The following is an 18113-nucleotide window of genomic DNA, read 5'->3' on the forward strand; positions in this document are numbered from 1 at the left end:
GGAATCAAAGCTTTTGGATGAAGGCTTTATGTCATAATAAAGTCAATTAGAAACTTAATTGGACCAGCTGCCAGACTGTGTGTGTGTATGTGTATGTGTATGTGTATGTGTGTGTGTGTGTGTGTGTGTGTGTGTGTGTGTGTGTGTGTGTGTGTGTGTGTGAGAGCGCGCGCGCGCGCTGCTGGCCAGTAGCAGACTCCATTGCCTTGTGGGTAAAATTCTGCTCTGCCAGTGAAGATGGGGTACGGACACAGACATTTTATTATGACCAGATACTTAGCTCCAGGGATCCTTCTGTCCTCCATCAAGGAGGCTCCACTTTGTAACAGGAGGTACCAGTGCTGTCAGTGTTCATGTTAACACAAAGATGTTCTGTTTTAGACCACACCCCTTAAAGAATGTTCATAGCGAGCCAGCAAATTAGAAAGCTTGTAGCTTCAACAATAGCAGAGAGATCTTTTTTATTGTGGAATGCACTGACTAACTGGTTCTTGAATAAGGAATGGACCTCTGTCGTATGGACCTCTGACCTGGCAGGTTATGGTGAACAAGGGGAAGTCCCTGCCTCTCCTGGGGTGTGGTAGTCACACAGCTGCCCAGTGAGGATAGCACGTTTGATCTGCTCTGCAAATTGTGCATGGTTGGTGTATCCTGTTTAATACATTGCATGCTGAGGATTTTATTATTCTTGGAACAGTGTATAAAATGGCACTAAATATTTGGATTTCTGAGGGCATTTGAAATAAGATAATTTAAAAAGTCTGTCACAGTGCTAGTGGGCATTGTTCTTCTGAGGGTGAAAGAAGACCATCCCTTTAGCTAAGGATACTGCCCCTGATTTGGTTGTGTTACAAATTAGGCAATGTGACAATGAGACCCATTGGAAAAGTTTGTGGCTAAAGTGGCTAAAATTTAGACTCTGAGCTTTCCCCTCACTGCTGTATAAGTACCTCCTGCTTCTTAGTCAGCAATTTTTATCTGACAATATTCTGAAGATAGATTCGAAAATACAGTCCATGCTGTATTTCAGGTTTATTTATTTATTGTCCATGTTCAAAGTCAGTTGCTGTGCATACCAAGTGGCACCAATACATTTCACTTCTCAATGGCGCTCCAGCTGAAAGAAGCATCAACCCCGTCCACCCCGGAGAACCTCTTGTGTTAATCAACACTAGCTGACGTTAGATAAATGGTAAATGTTTAAAATAAGAACTAAAAGAACTTGCATGTAACACATGGGCTGGTTTAGGAATGATAGGATTGAAAACTGTAAGAGTTATCAGACAATTATTTTAGGTTGGCATATTATCATTTATTACTCTGATTTGAAAAAGGTTATTAGTCTTTACTTTCAGATATGTTAAAAACTGGTATAACATAGCTTTGGATTTGCTGATTTGCAGTATCCTTGAAGAAGAGGGCTGCTGGTCATATAATTAAAGGGGAGCACTTCCTATCCAGGGTGCAGTCCAGAACTGCTTGTCATATTATGTAGTTTGCACACACACACATACACACGCACACACAGGTTATTTGCTGTGCCCTGTTTCTGATTAAGACGAAGACTGCGGCTGACAAGTAAACAGGATGATCCAGAACAGAGCAGAGCTGGAAGTCTGAGTTCTTTTAGAGGGCTCAAATAAAACTGCTGGAATACCTTCTTAATTAGTTAGGGAAAGGAAATTTATTTCGGGGCCAGTTTTTAGCTTTTGTTAAATCACAGACTTTTTCAAGGATTGAAAACTGCATCTGCTGTTAATATGTGCATGGCTGTTTTTTGCATATTTTTAACTTGAGCTTATTAGAGGGAGGGGGTTTCCCAGCTGTTATTGCAAAGTGGTAGTTTGTAAACTCCTCTTTGCTCTTACTCTCCTAAAGCTGGAAGTTCTAGTCCAACCATCCTGATCCAGCTGCCAAGCCTGTATCCTGCTATTCTGATCCAAAGCTTTACCCTTCTGTCCCCCAACCCACCCCATTACTGTACATAAACAAGAGAATTTCTTCCAATAAAATTAGCAGTAATGCAACCTGATAAAGTGACCACAAAGAGTGATGGAGCTGTAGTGTGTCCACAGTTCTTAGAGAGGGTCTGTTCCTCTGGTCATGTGACGGCACCCTCCATGTGAGCGGAATACCAGTGGCAGTTATAAAAGGCCTGTGAAACTGGTCTCTGGCAGCAGATACTCCTGCTCTGCTGGGAGCCGCTCGTCCCGTGGGCAGACATTTTTTTAGACATTTTTTTAGCTTTGTTTGGGTTTCTGTTACCCTCAGCAGCCCAAGATTCAATGGAAGTTACAACATTGGCAATTCTACACCCATTTGTGTCATCTCAGAAGGTGTGAACATGGCGTTTTGAGGTGATTCATAATGTTGAAGCAGTAGTCCATTGATTCATATATATTTTACACATCTTTTTTCCTCAAAGCAGTCATACAAAATGAGTGAAAAATCCAAAACATTCAAACCAATGTACAGTTTGTGTGTATACTTATATATCGGTATTGTATATCCCTGGTGCCCTATATGCCTGAAACCATATACCCCGGTACTGTGTATGCCTGGTACCCCATGTGTGCCTGGTACCATATGTGCACATTACTGTATACCATATACATCTGGAATCACATGTGTCAGGTATAATATACTGTGTGCCTGGTATCATATGTGCCTGGAAGCATATATGCTGGGTCTTAACATTGGGTTAGGCTTGTCCACAAAGGAGTCACACAGTAACTGTTCCTGGCTGCTCTGTGTTCAGCGGGTTGCTGAAAGAGATGAAGCTGTTTGCCATTTTGTCACATGGGCAAGGCATCACGTGTAGAGCGCTGATGGACACAAACTGCTGCTCCTCCAATGCACTGCAGGCGCACAGTGTCATCAGCAAAGCGCGTTATTCCCACTCTGTAAGCCAGTCACCAGCACGTCCACAACGTGTTTCTGGAGCGTGATGCGGTGTCCTCTTGCTGCACTCTGACCACGGGCCGTGTCACACTCATGGAGGGCCACTCCACAGTCATGCGTGTAGGACTCCAAAAGATGGGCCCTCAGGCACAGGCTCATTACTTCCATTATCAGACTTGCTTAGCAGCTTTAGCCCAGTTTTTCATAGTCTTTCAATGGAATTCTCAAAGGAGTCTTTTTAGGAGGGAAGCTACAACTTATTTGATAGAACATCCGCTTGATGTGAAAGAAAAAGGAGCTGAGATGTAAAACTAAGAACAACTCAAATCTGAAACTACAAAGTTATGCAAGATGCCTCTGAGTGGGAGAGAATCAGTGTTGTGTTTCTGAGAAAGGCAGGCAGCTAGACACCTCCATAGTGATGCCTATCTTTAAAGAGGTTCTGCCCCCTTGACCGCCAGACTGTTCGCATGCTGCCAAACTGGTGGGGGGAGGAGTGGCCCGAACTGGCCTCCTCAGGGCGGGACCTGGTGGCTCTCCAAACTGCCGGGGCTCCTTTAAAACTGCCAGCCTGGGACCACCGCCAAGTACAACAGTCTGCGGCCTGGGGCAGGGAAGAGGCAGAGCCAGGGCAGGCCAGTCCCCCTCGCACACCGCTGGCCCTCATAAAGGGCTCTTTCTACAGCGTCCCCGGCTGATTTACAGCGATCACGGCGGGCTCTGGGCATCTGAGCTCTGTGGTTTCACCAGCGACCCGGCCTGGTGTGTGTGTGTCTCTACCCCTCTATGGAGAGAGCCCTGGTCACAGGAGATGAGCTTTACGTGCTGTAAGGTAATAGACAGCTTTCTATTGTTAGTGTCACATTTGTATTCATTTGTATGCCTGTGTTCGAGGTAGTCAGAGTGTTTTGGAAGTGATTGATTTTTATTTGAATTGATACTAAAGGTATCAATTAAGTCATTAGTGTGGAAAATTAATGAGTAGTTCTGACACAAATGCACATTTTAGAAATGAATAAATTTAGATGTCAGTGTGCTGTTGGCCATATTTGGAAGCTTAGGTTTTATTTTAAAGCTGTTGTGTTTCTGCTTCATTGAGCAGTCATGTTGCCGCAGAGACTTGATTTAAAATGTACCATTTCCCTAGACATAGCGTACATTTCAGATTGAAGGTGTCTTTCATCAGTATTGTAGTGGTGTGTTGTGTCTGAAGGAGTCATTGAAATGAGTCACGTTTTATGCAGAGGTGCAGACATAGCTGATACTGGGAGTAGTTCAAGTTGCTTTGTCTGTCTTGGAGAGGGGGCAGGGCCAGTGGTCCCCCACTCCACCCACTCATTGGCTGCTTAGACGCTTCCTTGTGTCGGCCACGTCAGGAACATGTTGTTTCCATAAATAACCTTGCCTCTCCAACTCTGTGAGTGAGTGCATGAGTGCGTGCGTGTGTGAGTGCATGCGTGAGTGAGTGCGTGAGTGCGTGAGTGAGTGCGTGAGTGAGTGCGTGAGTGAGTGAGTGCGTGAGTGCGTGAGTGCGTGAGTGAGTGAGTGAGTGCGTGTGTGAGTGCATGCGTGAGTGAGTGCGTGAGTGCGTGAGTGAGTGCGTGAGTGAGTGCGTGAGTGAGTGAGTGCGTGAGTGCGTGAGTGCGTGAGTGAGTGAGTGCGTGCGTGCGTGAGTGCGTGAGTGAGTGAGTGCGTGCGTGCGTGAGTGCGTGCGTGAGTGAGTGCGTGCGTGAGTGAGTGCGTGCGTGAGTGAGTGCGTGCGTGAGTGCGTGAGTGAGTGCGTGCGTGAGTGCGTGCGTGAGTGAGTGCGTGCGTGAGTGAGTGCGTGAGTGAGTGCTTGAATGTGTGTGTGAGTGAGTGCGTCCGTGCGTGAGTGAGTGAGTGAGTGCGTGCGTGAGTGCATGCGTGAGTGAGTGAGTGCGTGAGTGAGTGCGTGAGTGAGTGCGTGAGTGCGTGAGTGAGTGAGTGAGTGAGTGAGTGAGTGAGTGCGTGCGTGAGTGAGTGCGTGCGTGAGTGAGTGCGTGCGTGAGTGAGTGCGTGCGTGAGTGAGTGCGTGCGTGCGTGCGTGCGTGCGTGAGTGAGTGCGTGCGTGCGTGAGTGAGTGAGTGCGTGCGTGAGTGCGTGCGTGAGTGCGTGAGTGAGTGAGTGCGTGCGTGCGTGAGTGAGTGCGTGAGTGAGTGCGTGCGTGAGTGCGTGCGTGCGTGCGTGAGTGAGTGAGTGCGTGCGTGAGTGCATGCGTGAGTGAGTGAGTGCGTGAGTGAGTGCGTGAGTGAGTGAGTGCGTGAGTGAGTGCGTGAGTGAGTGAGTGAGTGCGTGCGTGAGTGCATGCGTGAGTGAGTGAGTGAGTGAGTGAGTGAGTGAGTGAGTGAGTGAGTGAGTGAGTGAGTGAGTGAGTGAGTGAGTGAGTGAGTGAGTGAGTGAGTGAGTGAGTGCGTGCGTGCGTGAGTGAGTGCGTGCGTGAGTGAGTGCGTGCGTGCGTGAGTGCGTGCGTGAGTGCGTGCGTGTGTGCGTGAGTGCGTGCGTGAGTGAGTGCGTGCGTGAGTGAGTGCGTGCGTGAGTGTGTGCGTGAGTGAGTGCGTGCGTGAGTGAGTGCGTGAGTGAGTGCTTGAATGTGTGAGTGAGTGCGTGCGTGCGTGAGTGAGTGAGTGCGTGCGTGAGTGCATGCGTGAGTGAGTGAGTGCGTGAGTGAGTGCGTGAGTGAGTGAGTGCGTGCGTGAGTGCGTGAGTGAGTGTGTGCGTGCGTGAGTGCGTGCGTGAGTGCGTGCGTGAGTGCGTGCGTGAGTGCGTGAGTGCGTGCGTGAGTGAGTGCGTGCGTGAGTGCATGCGTGAGTGAGTGAGTGCGTGAGTGAGTGCGTGAGTGAGTGAGTGCGTGCGTGAGTGCGTGAGTGAGTGTGTGCGTGAGTGAGTGCGTGCGTGCGTGAGTGCGTGCGTGAGTGCGTGCGTGAGTGCGTGAGTGAGTGCGTGCGTGAGTGCGTGCGTGCGTGCGTGAGTGAGTGAGTGCGTGAGTGCATGCGTGAGTGAGTGAGTGCGTGAGTGAGTGCGTGAGTGAGTGAGTGCGTGCGTGAGTGCGTGAGTGAGTGTGTGCGTGAGTGAGTGCGTGCGTGCGTGAGTGCGTGCGTGAGTGCGTGCGTGAGTGCGTGAGTGAGTGCGTGCGTGAGTGCGTGCGTGCGTGCGTGAGTGAGTGAGTGCGTGCGTGAGTGCATGCGTGAGTGAGTGAGTGCGTGAGTGAGTGCGTGAGTGAGTGAGTGCGTGAGTGAGTGCGTGAGTGAGTGAGTGCGTGCGTGAGTGCATGCGTGAGTGAGTGAGTGAGTGAGTGAGTGAGTGAGTGAGTGAGTGAGTGAGTGAGTGAGTGAGTGAGTGCGTGCGTGCGTGCGTGAGTGAGTGCGTGCGTGAGTGAGTGAGTGCGTGCGTGAGTGCGTGAGTGCGTGCGTGAGTGCGTGCGTGCGTGAGTGCGTGCGTGAGTGCGTGCGTGAGTGCGTGAGTGAGTGCGTGCGTGAGTGCGTGCGTGCGTGCGTGAGTGAGTGAGTGCGTGCGTGAGTGCATGCGTGAGTGAGTGAGTGCGTGAGTGAGTGCGTGAGTGAGTGAGTGCGTGAGTGAGTGCGTGAGTGAGTGAGTGAGTGCGTGCGTGAGTGCATGCGTGAGTGAGTGAGTGAGTGAGTGAGTGAGTGAGTGAGTGAGTGAGTGAGTGAGTGAGTGAGTGAGTGAGTGAGTGAGTGAGTGAGTGAGTGAGTGAGTGCGTGCGTGCGTGCGTGAGTGAGTGCGTGCGTGAGTGAGTGCGTGCGTGCGTGAGTGCGTGCGTGAGTGCGTGCGTGTGTGCGTGAGTGCGTGCGTGAGTGAGTGCGTGCGTGAGTGAGTGCGTGAGTGAGTGCGTGCGTGAGTGAGTGCGTGCGTGAGTGTGTGCGTGAGTGAGTGCGTGCGTGAGTGAGTGCGTGAGTGAGTGCTTGAATGTGTGAGTGAGTGCGTGCGTGCGTGAGTGAGTGAGTGCGTGCGTGAGTGCATGCGTGAGTGAGTGAGTGCGTGAGTGAGTGCGTGAGTGAGTGAGTGCGTGCGTGAGTGCGTGAGTGAGTGTGTGCGTGCGTGAGTGCGTGCGTGAGTGCGTGCGTGAGTGCGTGCGTGAGTGCGTGAGTGAGTGCGTGCGTGAGTGCGTGCGTGCGTGCGTGAGTGAGTGAGTGCGTGCGTGAGTGCATGCGTGAGTGAGTGAGTGCGTGAGTGAGTGCGTGAGTGAGTGAGTGCGTGAGTGAGTGCGTGAGTGAGTGAGTGCGTGCGTGAGTGCATGCGTGAGTGAGTGAGTGAGTGAGTGAGTGAGTGAGTGAGTGAGTGAGTGAGTGAGTGAGTGAGTGCGTGCGTGCGTGCGTGAGTGAGTGCGTGCGTGAGTGAGTGAGTGCGTGCGTGAGTGCGTGAGTGTGTGCGTGCGTGAGTGCGTGCGTGAGTGCGTGCGTGAGTGCGTGCGTGAGTGCGTGAGTGAGTGCGTGCGTGAGTGCGTGCGTGCGTGCGTGAGTGAGTGAGTGCGTGCGTGAGTGCATGCGTGAGTGAGTGAGTGCGTGAGTGAGTGCGTGAGTGAGTGAGTGCGTGAGTGAGTGCGTGAGTGAGTGAGTGAGTGCGTGCGTGAGTGCATGCGTGAGTGAGTGAGTGAGTGAGTGAGTGAGTGAGTGAGTGAGTGAGTGAGTGAGTGAGTGAGTGAGTGAGTGAGTGAGTGAGTGCGTGCGTGCGTGCGTGAGTGAGTGCGTGCGTGAGTGAGTGCGTGCGTGCGTGAGTGCGTGCGTGAGTGCGTGCGTGTGTGCGTGAGTGCGTGCGTGAGTGAGTGCGTGCGTGAGTGAGTGCGTGCGTGAGTGCGTGCGTGAGTGAGTGCGTGCGTGAGTGAGTGCGTGAGTGAGTGCTTGAATGTGTGAGTGAGTGCGTGCGTGCGTGAGTGAGTGAGTGCGTGCGTGAGTGCATGCGTGAGTGAGTGAGTGCGTGAGTGAGTGCGTGAGTGAGTGAGTGCGTGCGTGAGTGCGTGAGTGTGTGCGTGCGTGAGTGCGTGCGTGAGTGCGTGCGTGAGTGCGTGCGTGAGTGAGTGCGTGCGTGAGTGAGTGCGTGCGTGAGTGAGTGCGTGCGTGAGTGAGTGCGTGCGTGAGTGTGTAAGTGAGTGCGTAAGTGAGTGACTGCGAGTGCACATACAAATGTGTGTGTGTGTGTGAGAATATGTGGGCGGAGGAATGGTCTCTGATTGTGCTCCCCACGTTTCAGCTTTGCTGTTTTGAAGTGCAGCCCACAGGGTACACGCTACTGTCTGAACAGACCTCATATTTTTCCTCCAGAGCATAATCAATTTCCACTTCATACTCACTGTGCAGCACGTGACACTTGGTCACGTCCCTGTAGAGGGGCGGGCAGAGAGAAGCTGGAGATTCAGAGGCATTCGGAGAAACGCTCTCTCTCCCTCTCTCTCTCTCTAAATGGAGACACTCCAGAGATACTCCATGAGTTTCATAGCTTTATAATTCCCATGCGTTTCTAATGGGCACTAATTGGGGGTGGAGGGCTTCTATTGACCTTTGCTTTTTGATTCTAAATATTTTTGATTCAAAAATAGCTAGCTGGTAGTGTTTTGGCCAGAAAGGGAGACTATTGTTTGGGATAAACCCTGGTGTCACACACCCTTGAAGGCTGACCCCTGTCTTTCCCCCAGTTGCGTAGAACCTGATGCTGTCTTTCCTCCAAACATAGCACCCTGTCTTTCCTCTAATCATAAACCACCTGACCCTGTCTTTTCCCCAATCATAGCACCATACTGGAAGAGGAGAAAGCTCAGCAGGAGGAGCGCATGCGCATGGAGATGAGGCGGCAGGTCACCGTGTCCTGGGACTCTGGAGGATCGGATGAGGCCCCCCCAAAAGTAAGCCCCACTGCCATGTGTTTTAGTGGCATTCCACAACAGATACATCCTCCGTAACACACACAGACCAGGAATGACATTATGCCCTTACACACACACACTCAGACACAGAGTAGCATCCCTTCGTAATACACACACATGCAGGCTGGCGTGCTCTGGGTAAAGCCTGCACTGTGCTCTTTTAATAAAGCTGAACAGGTAAGGTCCAGAAATCCCAATCATACCAAGCTGACTGCTGCTGTGTGTAATGTTGGTGTGCGTGCTGGTAAGTCGTGGAGGAGGCATACTCTGTGGAGTATCACTGCTCTGCTTTGCCAGTTGGGGTCGAGGGAGACTGCAGATGAGTTGTGCCAGAATCCTGGTGTCTTCCTCTGGGCCATGCGGTCCATTCTGAATATCCCACCAAAAAGGCTCTGCCTTTTGCTCAGCTCAGATGAGGAATATGCTGTCAGCCAGGGTCTCAGAGGTCTACCAGGCCTGGACTTCCCTTACAGCCATAAAGGCTTTTATGCCAAGCATTCTGGGTAAACGGATTGCCTTTCTGAATGAGATCTGAGTGATGGCTTCAGCTGAACAGCTTATAGCTGAGGTAGGAGAGCTGGCAGACCCTGCGGCCCTCAAGAACAGCAGTTGCCAAAAACACTCTGCACTATTCTCTAAAGGAAACATGTGCCAGATGCATTACTGGCATTCCTCTGCAGAGTAAAGGCCCTGTAGCTCTGAGCCTGCCTCCTGTTTCTCCCAGCTCCTGCTTGCAATGTGTTAGTGCTGATCATTAAAAACAGAATTTCTGTGCTAATGGTAAGTATGCTGTGTTCTATTCCCAGTGTCTGAATTTTTTGTGCTTGGCTATTAACGGAAGGAGTGGGATCCTGTGCTCCTGCCGCTCAGACTCGCCTCTCTGCTGCTGCTGCTGCTGCTGTGTGTATTGATGCAGGCTGGCTTTGCTCTCTCTCTCGCTCTCTCTACTCTGACCTCAGCCAATGCTGCTTCATGTGAAGCTTCTTTCCCAGCTGTTTTTCAGTATGCAGTCTCAGCTGTGGTTCAGTGCTTGCTGTATTTCGGTACACATCCTCAGCTGTATTTCAGTACGCAGCCTCAGCTGTATTTCAGTTCACAGCCTCATCTGTATTTCAATATGCAGTCCCGGCTGTGTTTTAGTGCTTTCTGTGTTTCAGTGCATGATCCCAGTTGTGCTTCAGTCGCTGTGTCTTGGCGCTCACTGTGCTTGTGTGTTTCTGCCTCCCACAGTAGCTCTCTGCTCTCCCTGTGGAATGACACAATGCTTTACACTGCACCCATAGCCCTCAGGGATCCCTTCTGCTGCCCCCCCCCAGCATGCTCTAGGGCTCTCCCTCAGCACACTGAATCTACCACTGTAGGGACAGATAAACCCCATTACCCTCCCAATGCAGACATGACAGGAGCTGGGACAGGGTCCAACCAATAGCACTCATCCTGGGGTCCCAGAAAGTTAAATAGTGCCAGAGGGCCCGGAGATGCAGATGGCACATCAGCCAGATACTTAGAGCACATCCCAAGTATTCCCAGTGCCCTTCCAGATGCAAATCATCCATGACTGAGAATTAATAATGCATGTCATTAGGGGTTATTTTTCAGCCTCTACAGCCAAAACACTGTTTTCCTGCAAGTGGTCAAAGATCAGTTCATGCACATAGTTTCAGTATTAGTATCGATGTATGAAGCAGTTCTTCGCTGGTCCCGATTTCACCTAGTTATAGCTGCAGCTACATCTAACGCTGTAGTCTGTTGCCATAGCATGACAGCTGGTATCCTGGGCTCCTCATTGGCTAAAAGGAGAAGAGGAAGCACTGGAACCACGGGCTGTGCGCTGGCACGCCTGCATGACGGAAGCTTTAAATTTAGTGAGGGAGCTCCAGATAGGATGTTTCCAGTGTACGACGCGGGTGCGGCTGGCTGCACATTGTGTTCAATGAGTTACATCTGGCAGTAATTCCTCTCTGTTGGCACAGCAGTGTATGGCAGAGGTGTGCAAGCCGCTGCATGTTTGTTTGCATGCTGTAAGCGCTCAGCTTTCAGAAAGGCATCCCGCTCATGCTTGGCCTCTGTGTCCCCTGTTCCTTACGCTGTTCAGCCCTCTTTACCTGATTACCATCTGAGCTTCAGAGCATGGTTCCCATGGCCTATGGTGTCCTCATGAACACTGAGACGCAGTGCCATGTGTTATGTTCAAATGATGGCGTTCACGGGGGCTGCTGTGTAGCTCAGTGATTAAGGCGTTCACTTTAAATGCAAGCTGACGTCTACTGGCCGGGTTCGATCCCAGCCACACCATTTGCTGACAATGACTGGGAATCCACGGCGGCGAAACAAATTTGTTCCGCCAGAGATAGAGGTAGGTCACCCAGGGTTTCTTTGTCTCACTTCTCTCAGGCACCCAGCAATTCGTCAGGAGCCTGCAAGCTGCTTGGACGACATCAGCAGAGGATGTGAAAAAATAGCTTTTGGTTGCATGCAAGTGCATTTGTCTCATTGGAGTGCTCCTGAGAGAATGCAGTGGTTGTCTCTTTCTCTGTGACAAGAGCCAAATGTACAATTGACAATATTCTAAAATTGGGTTACATAAAGGGGAAGAACAAAATGTTCACACGCTGCACACTGTCTCTCTCTTACTATGGGTGCTGTCTGGCAAGTAGACTCTCTTTTGTGATGTACCTGTTGTTCACTTTCATTTTGCGCTCCTTACTTTTGAAAGTAAATGACCTACTCTGTCCAGTCTTAAAAATCTGTTGTCCACTCATGTCATCTGGCATTTGAGTATCCAGGGTTATGGCAGAGAGATGCAAGGCCCTCGCAGTGTTTATGGAGTGTGCTTCTCTGTGTGTTACACGCCATCGCTCTCTGTGTGTCGTTCCACGGTGCTCCCGTCATGTGCTGTTTGTCACTTACACCTGTCTCTTGTTTACTGTGTCTTTCTGTTGCACATCCGGAGGTTTGGTGTCGAGAAGCTTTCTATGAGAGGGTGCTTAAGGTAGATTTCCCCCTCGGCGCAACAAAAGGTTCAACTTGCAAAAAAGAACCCCTACATTGGCTAAGCAGTGACAATGCTCAGATTGGAAGGAGGGTGTTGTCTATGTATAAGCCAATCACATTCCTCGTGTCATCACTTAACCAAACCACACTCCTCATCCTCACATAAGTGTCATCAAACCAATAATCAGTGACACAGCGCAGAATGTGTGAGACCAGCATTTCCCTGTTTTACAGTTTTTTTTTTTTTACTAACCGCCTGCTTCCTTTGTAGTCATGTGATTTATTTATCTCTGTCAACACCCGTTTCATTCACTCACAAATTACATTTTTGACAGTGGATTTGGCCCTGTAAAAGCTTAACCTCATTTACCCAGCCTGTTGCACCCCAGAGAGATCTTTAACCTTTGACCTGTGACCTTTGCCTTCTTTGTGTGCACAGCCCAGCAGACCTGGCTACCCCAGCCCCCGGTCCAGTGAAGGATTCTACCCCAGCCCACAGCACATGGGCCAGCACAACCACTACCAGGTAGATGTCTTAAGCCTCTCATCCAATCCCTGGATTCATAGACTCCCCACCCCAAGGGATTCTAAGCGTGTTAGCATATGAAGAGGTGACAAGTGAAATAACACTACAGCATAGTTTTTGCTTTGAGTGATGTGAGATACTGGTACACCAGGGAGACATCATATTTCTACTGAATTTGTGTGAATTCCACACTTATACCGCCACTATCATATTAATAAAACAATAAGTTCTTCAGTGAGATATTTAATAAAACATATTTGAGACTAACATTTTCACCAGCTTTTTGGAAGGTGACAATAGAGTTAATAGAGTTATTCTGTCGGCTCCAGTAGCTCAAGTTGTGTTAACTGCTATGTTGATGTTTGTAGTTTCCTCAGGGTCCCCAGTCTTTGTCATAGAAAGGATATAGTTTAGTGTAGGCATTGGACTGAATGTTCTTGCCATGTCACCGCATGTCACCATCTTCACAGGTGTCTGGATACTCAGGCCCCCTCGGAATGTCCCCCATGCCCAGCGGGGGCTACCCACCCCAGGCCTCTGTCCTGGACCCCCACGACTCATGGAACCACCACCGGCAGCAGGACGTCCCCATGTGGTCCCCCAACATGGAGGTGAGGAGTGACTGCTTGGCACACAGGCCTACCTCAGTGCCAGACCCCTCCCTCGCCCTCAGACAGGGCCTTAGGGCTGAAACCAAAGCCTGCCTCTCTCTCTCTCTCACTCTCTCCCTCTCTGTTTACTGCTGTCAGTTCAGTTAAATTCAGTTTGCCTTATTGGCATGACCATTTACAGTATAGTACTACCAAAGCAACAACACCTCCACAAACATGAACATAACTGTAACATGTAACAAGATTGCTACACTCTGCGACCATGGGGCAACTGACTGTCCCGTCCCAACAGGGTCACTCCTCCCAAACACGATCCCTGTCTGTACCAGTTGCTCAGTGATGGAATGAACTCCCCATGGGGGTCAGGACAGTGGAATCACTGGCCATCTTCTGACGCAGACTGAAGACTCATCTCTTCAGACTGCATCTTGGCTCCACCTCAGTCCGTGCCCACTAACACCTGCTACAGTAGTTTATTTATGCTGTTTATTTTATGTGTAGTATTGTAATGTGTTTTGGACTCTGATCTAATGAATGATGGTAGTAGGGATGAAACGGGTACGGGTTTCACGGTAAACCACGGTAAAATTCCCGACGGTTAGTATTACCATCTAAAATTTTAATTGTCATTAAAACCGTGGTTGATTACTGCCACCAGAGATCCATCATCCAAAGTTAGCAACAGTCTCCCAGACGCATTCAGCATTATCATGATATTCTGAAATGACCTACAAATTAGCCTATATTATACCAAGACTTCTAGAAAACAACATGCACAAGCAGACTCGACTCTTCCTTTTGCACTTGATTTGCGATGAATAACGCATCCTTAGTGTCCTCACTCGGAAATTCATGTCTTCCTTACAAGCTCATTTAAGCAACTGGAGCCATGCATGGGAATGTTGGACCAGGTAGCTTAACTTTTGCATTTAAAAACACTTATCTGCACTTCATTTTAGAGGCGTTTCTTCAAACAGCACTACACCCATGCATGTTGTTCTGCTGCTGTATGCATCGTGTGTCTGCAGACTCTATTCGTCCATTGCACACGATAACACGTTACGTAGTTTAGTCACCCAACCAACATATTTTGTTCATTTAAAATCTGACAGTTGTCGAATTGGTTGTAAAAGTGTTCCAACAGGAGAAACACTATACTACTCAGTATTTATGTCAATTTTTGGGCTTAGTGCAATTACTATCACTTTCTTCTTAACACTCATTTGTATTTATGTAAATTTTGCATGGGGTCATTGCATTACTCAAATGTGCATTTGATATGGTTTTCATATGTTTACATGGTATTGGTACAGGTATTGGCTATGTTATTATTTTAATGTTTGTACATACAAAAAGTGCATAGTGCTGCTAATTTTATTTGTGGTTTTCAATATAAAACCTGTACTTCTTAAACATTTTCAGCACATTTTAACAATACCGCGATAATACTGATAACCGTGATAATTTTGGTCACTATAATCGTGATATAAAATTTTCATATTCATCTCTACATGGTAGCACACTTGGCTTCCCTTGTCTTGTCAGGTTGCATAAGTTAACATAAAGCATCTGCTGAAAAAATGTAATGTAATGTAAGATATATAAATCATCCCTCAGAAACACAACACGTATACATTAACACAAACTGAAGACATTTGGCATTTGGTCCCTGTTTATAGCTGCTCAGTGTCTCTCAGGCTGTGACGAGGCAAAACATACTGAGCTGCCAGTGCTGCTTTTTATCCCTCTTATGAGGATTAAGAGTTTTCCTCATCTGTCATTAGGAAGAAGTGAGTCATGAGAAATCGAATTCTCAAATAGAAATGTTCTCTTATTTTGATAATTTTTCACAATATAGAAGGAAATACAGCTCTGTCTGTACCGCACCTGTCGTACAGTGATCACATGTCTGTTTCTTGCTTTTGGAGGCCATGTTTTTTGTGTTTGGGTTTTTCAGTAGTTGGACTGCAGTCACTTAGCCTGTACTTGGCTTGATTGCAATAACTGAGTCTGTTCTTGGCTACTTAGTTTCAGAGCCATCTGACTACAGGGGCTCTTTTTGGGTTCTGCTCTTGGTTTTAATTGCCTTAAATTGCATGAGTTACGGGAACCTATATGCATCCGTATCTTAGCATTCTTTGTCTGATATTTGTTATCAATGGAAACTGTTCTAATTCTGTCCCACATGCATTGGGAGGTGTTTGTTTTCATATATTATGTTTATTTATACACAGTTGTGCATGCAGGATGCTACTGACTGAGTGGACCCCATACTTTGTTCCCATATAATGCAACGGACAGGATGACATTTTGTAGATTTTTCTTTTTATGGTATAGAAAGCTCATCAGGCTCTCTCTCCTAATGCATTCACTGCCTGACCAGTGTTCCCCAAAGCACTGATTTTTAGACCGAGTCAGTTGTAACTTAGAATCTCTCTCTCTCTCTCTCTCTCTCTCTCTCTCTCTCAGGACGGGGGTCCATTGGACCTGCGGGGGATGGGCCAGGGTCTGCCCCCCCACCTGATGGAGGAGCGTCTGATGATGCAGCAGCAGCAAATGGAGGAGGACCAGCGTTGGCTGGAGCAAGAGGAGCGCTTCTTGGTAACGTCCGTTTGTCTTCCCTTGTCGTCTTGGTAACATGCCATTGTCCTCTCCCATTGTCTTGGTAACAAACCCATTGTCTTTCCCCTTTGACTCGACAGTGCACCATGGTCTCACCCACGTTCACTGTCTTTGTAACAGCCCTTTGATTCATCTCATTATCTTAATAATGGACAATTCTCAACCCTTTTTTGCCATGGTGATGTGTCTCCATCAGCCCAGCTGTGGCTGTTTCCACTAGCATACATTTTACCAGCAAGATCCACTGCCTTTCATAAACAGAGCACTTGCCGTTCACTGATGCAGTAAATGGCTTGTTTCCAGACGGCCACTGTTTTTTCTGGCATGAAGGCACCCAATTGAAATTCTGTTTCCCTCCCATTTGTTTTCATGGTCTGGACTGGGAGTTTTTGTGATAGGTAGAATGATGATCTTTCTTGCTGATGTTGAGAGGGGACCGTTTCAAAACAAACCTCTAAATCACTGCACCTCTGCACTGTGCAGAAAACCTGCGCCTGAAAACTTGCGACTCCTCAAGGAAACGAAGGAACCTGCCAGTTGTCTGAAACTCTAGACTTTATCAGCAGAAGTTCAGCGGAATTTCCTCTCTGATCTCTCTCAGTAATACTCTTTTGGTTTCCTAATATTTTGGTTTAATAATATTTTGGTTCTCCAGCTAAGTCGTCAGAAACAGACCGCAGCTTTCCAAAACTTCAGAGACCCACTTGACTAAGCCTGCACTTAGAGCTCAACTTTACATATAGATTAAGTACAACAATGCAAGAAAAGTCATGAGGTAGAGGGTGAAAAATCATTGCCAGGAATGCCACTGGCTAATGTCATGTAGGTAGTGTAACATTCAACACTGTATAGTTGCAGTGTATTAGTTACTATGAATCAGGTATTTGAATGGTGGCAGTTAAACTGGTGAAATCTGTGGAAAACTTTGGATCCCTGGCCTTTTCTCTACAACCCATACATGGGTCAGGAAGTCCTTTTATTAATGGCAGTTTCATCTGGTCTCCAAATAATGTGGAAATCTCTGCGGTATTGGTTATAGCTTTTCTGAGAATTATAAATCTAGTTTGGCATCAGACAGCAGTGGTAGTGTTAGGCAGCTTGGCACAGAGGAAGGTTGCATTCATTTATTCTTGCAACAGAATAAGTTTACATTTAAGAGAAGTCGCAACTACATTACATTTACATTACATGCATTTACATTTATTCATTTAGCAGACGCTTTTATCCAAAGCGACTTACATAGATTACAGTTCTTTACAACGTTATCCATTTATACAGCTGGATATTTACTGAGGCAATTGTGGGTTAAGTACCTTGCCCAAGGGTACAGCAGCAGTGTCCCAGCGGGGATCGAACTGGCAACCTTTCGGTTACGAGTGCTGCTCCTTAACCACTATGCTACACTGCTACATTTTAGCAGACGTTCTTATCCAGAGCAACTTCCAGCACAACAGAACATAAGTGTATCCATTCAATTTAAATGAGCAACAGTGTCAGACCAGGCTAACAACACTCCCAGACCAGTGAGTGTGAGCGTAACACTATTCAAGCCCTAACACAAATTAACTTGTGCATTCTGACAAAAGCCAAGCATACTACGTTACAGCAGTACCGAGAACACAGAATCAAAAATACATCACAACACTACACATAAAACAAATATCAAATACTAGAGGTATCAGGTGTTAGGGGGTGGGGATTGAGGTGGAACCGAGGTGCGGTCTGAAGAGGTGTCAGAAGATTGCCAGTGAATCCACTGTCCTAACCTCAATGGGGAGTTCATTCCAACTAGAAAAAGTTAATGTTGGCAATACAGTTTACCAGAAGATGAAATTTTGTGTACACAGTACGTAATCCAGCAAAGTTAATCAGAGTTAATGCATAGGCTGAGAGTTATTAATGTGTGAACTGGATTTTCAGGACTTACCGTGGAAGCCGAAAAAGATATAGTGTTCAAGACCAGGCTGTACACAGTGTTAATGTATCTCTACACTATAGGCAGTGGGCTGCATGGCCATGCTCAGCATCATGCAATTTTCTTTTGTTGTTATCAGACTGCTTCAGCATGGTGCTGGAGTTTTGGAAGCACATTTTTTGTATTGCACAGGAAACAGTCTGTATTTAATATGGAAGTGAGCTGTCTGGATACATTTATTAATACACAGTAATCCTTCAGTATCATAAATATTTTGTTGCTGGTAATTACATGCAGATGTAGCTCAAGGGTAGGTTATGCCCAGGTTGTTTTTGTGTGAATGTGCCACTGTCTCCAATATGTCTGATTGAGTGCTTCCTGCTGTGTGAAATGTCAGTTTTTAAGAGGTTAGATGCTCAGATCTTCATTCATGAAAAACAGTCAGCCTGGTATTTGAAGCCAGAGTTCCATTTGGACATGTTTCAGTAGAATATAGTGGTAATGTAACTGTGAAAAGAATAAACAATTAAATATTTGAATTGAATGAAAGGGACTGTAGAGGAGGAAAACCATTTGCCATTTTTTCAGATGTGTTATGAGCATGCTCAGAGGGAGAGGGAGGGAGGGGGAGATAGAGGGAGGGAGGTA

General features: G+C 47.8%; 1 protein-coding gene across 7 annotated transcripts in view; it reads left to right on the top strand.

The window, feature by feature from the left end:
• Positions 1-18113, top strand: part of ptk2aa (protein tyrosine kinase 2aa) — an 89756-nt gene that overhangs the window by 61130 nt on the left and 10513 nt on the right. For all 7 annotated transcript variants that reach the window (XM_036515638.1, XM_036515639.1, XM_036515641.1 and 4 more), the window contains 4 exons: positions 8665-8776; positions 12231-12317; positions 12788-12928; positions 15398-15529. In XM_036515638.1, coding sequence (XP_036371531.1) covers positions 8665-8776; positions 12231-12317; positions 12788-12928; positions 15398-15529 — 472 coding nt within the window. The remainder of the gene's footprint in view (positions 1-8664; positions 8777-12230; positions 12318-12787; positions 12929-15397; positions 15530-18113) is intronic.

Source organism: Megalops cyprinoides, chromosome 21 (genome assembly GCF_013368585.1).
Source record: "Megalops cyprinoides isolate fMegCyp1 chromosome 21, fMegCyp1.pri, whole genome shotgun sequence".
Lineage (NCBI taxonomy): Eukaryota > Metazoa > Chordata > Actinopteri > Elopiformes > Megalopidae > Megalops > Megalops cyprinoides.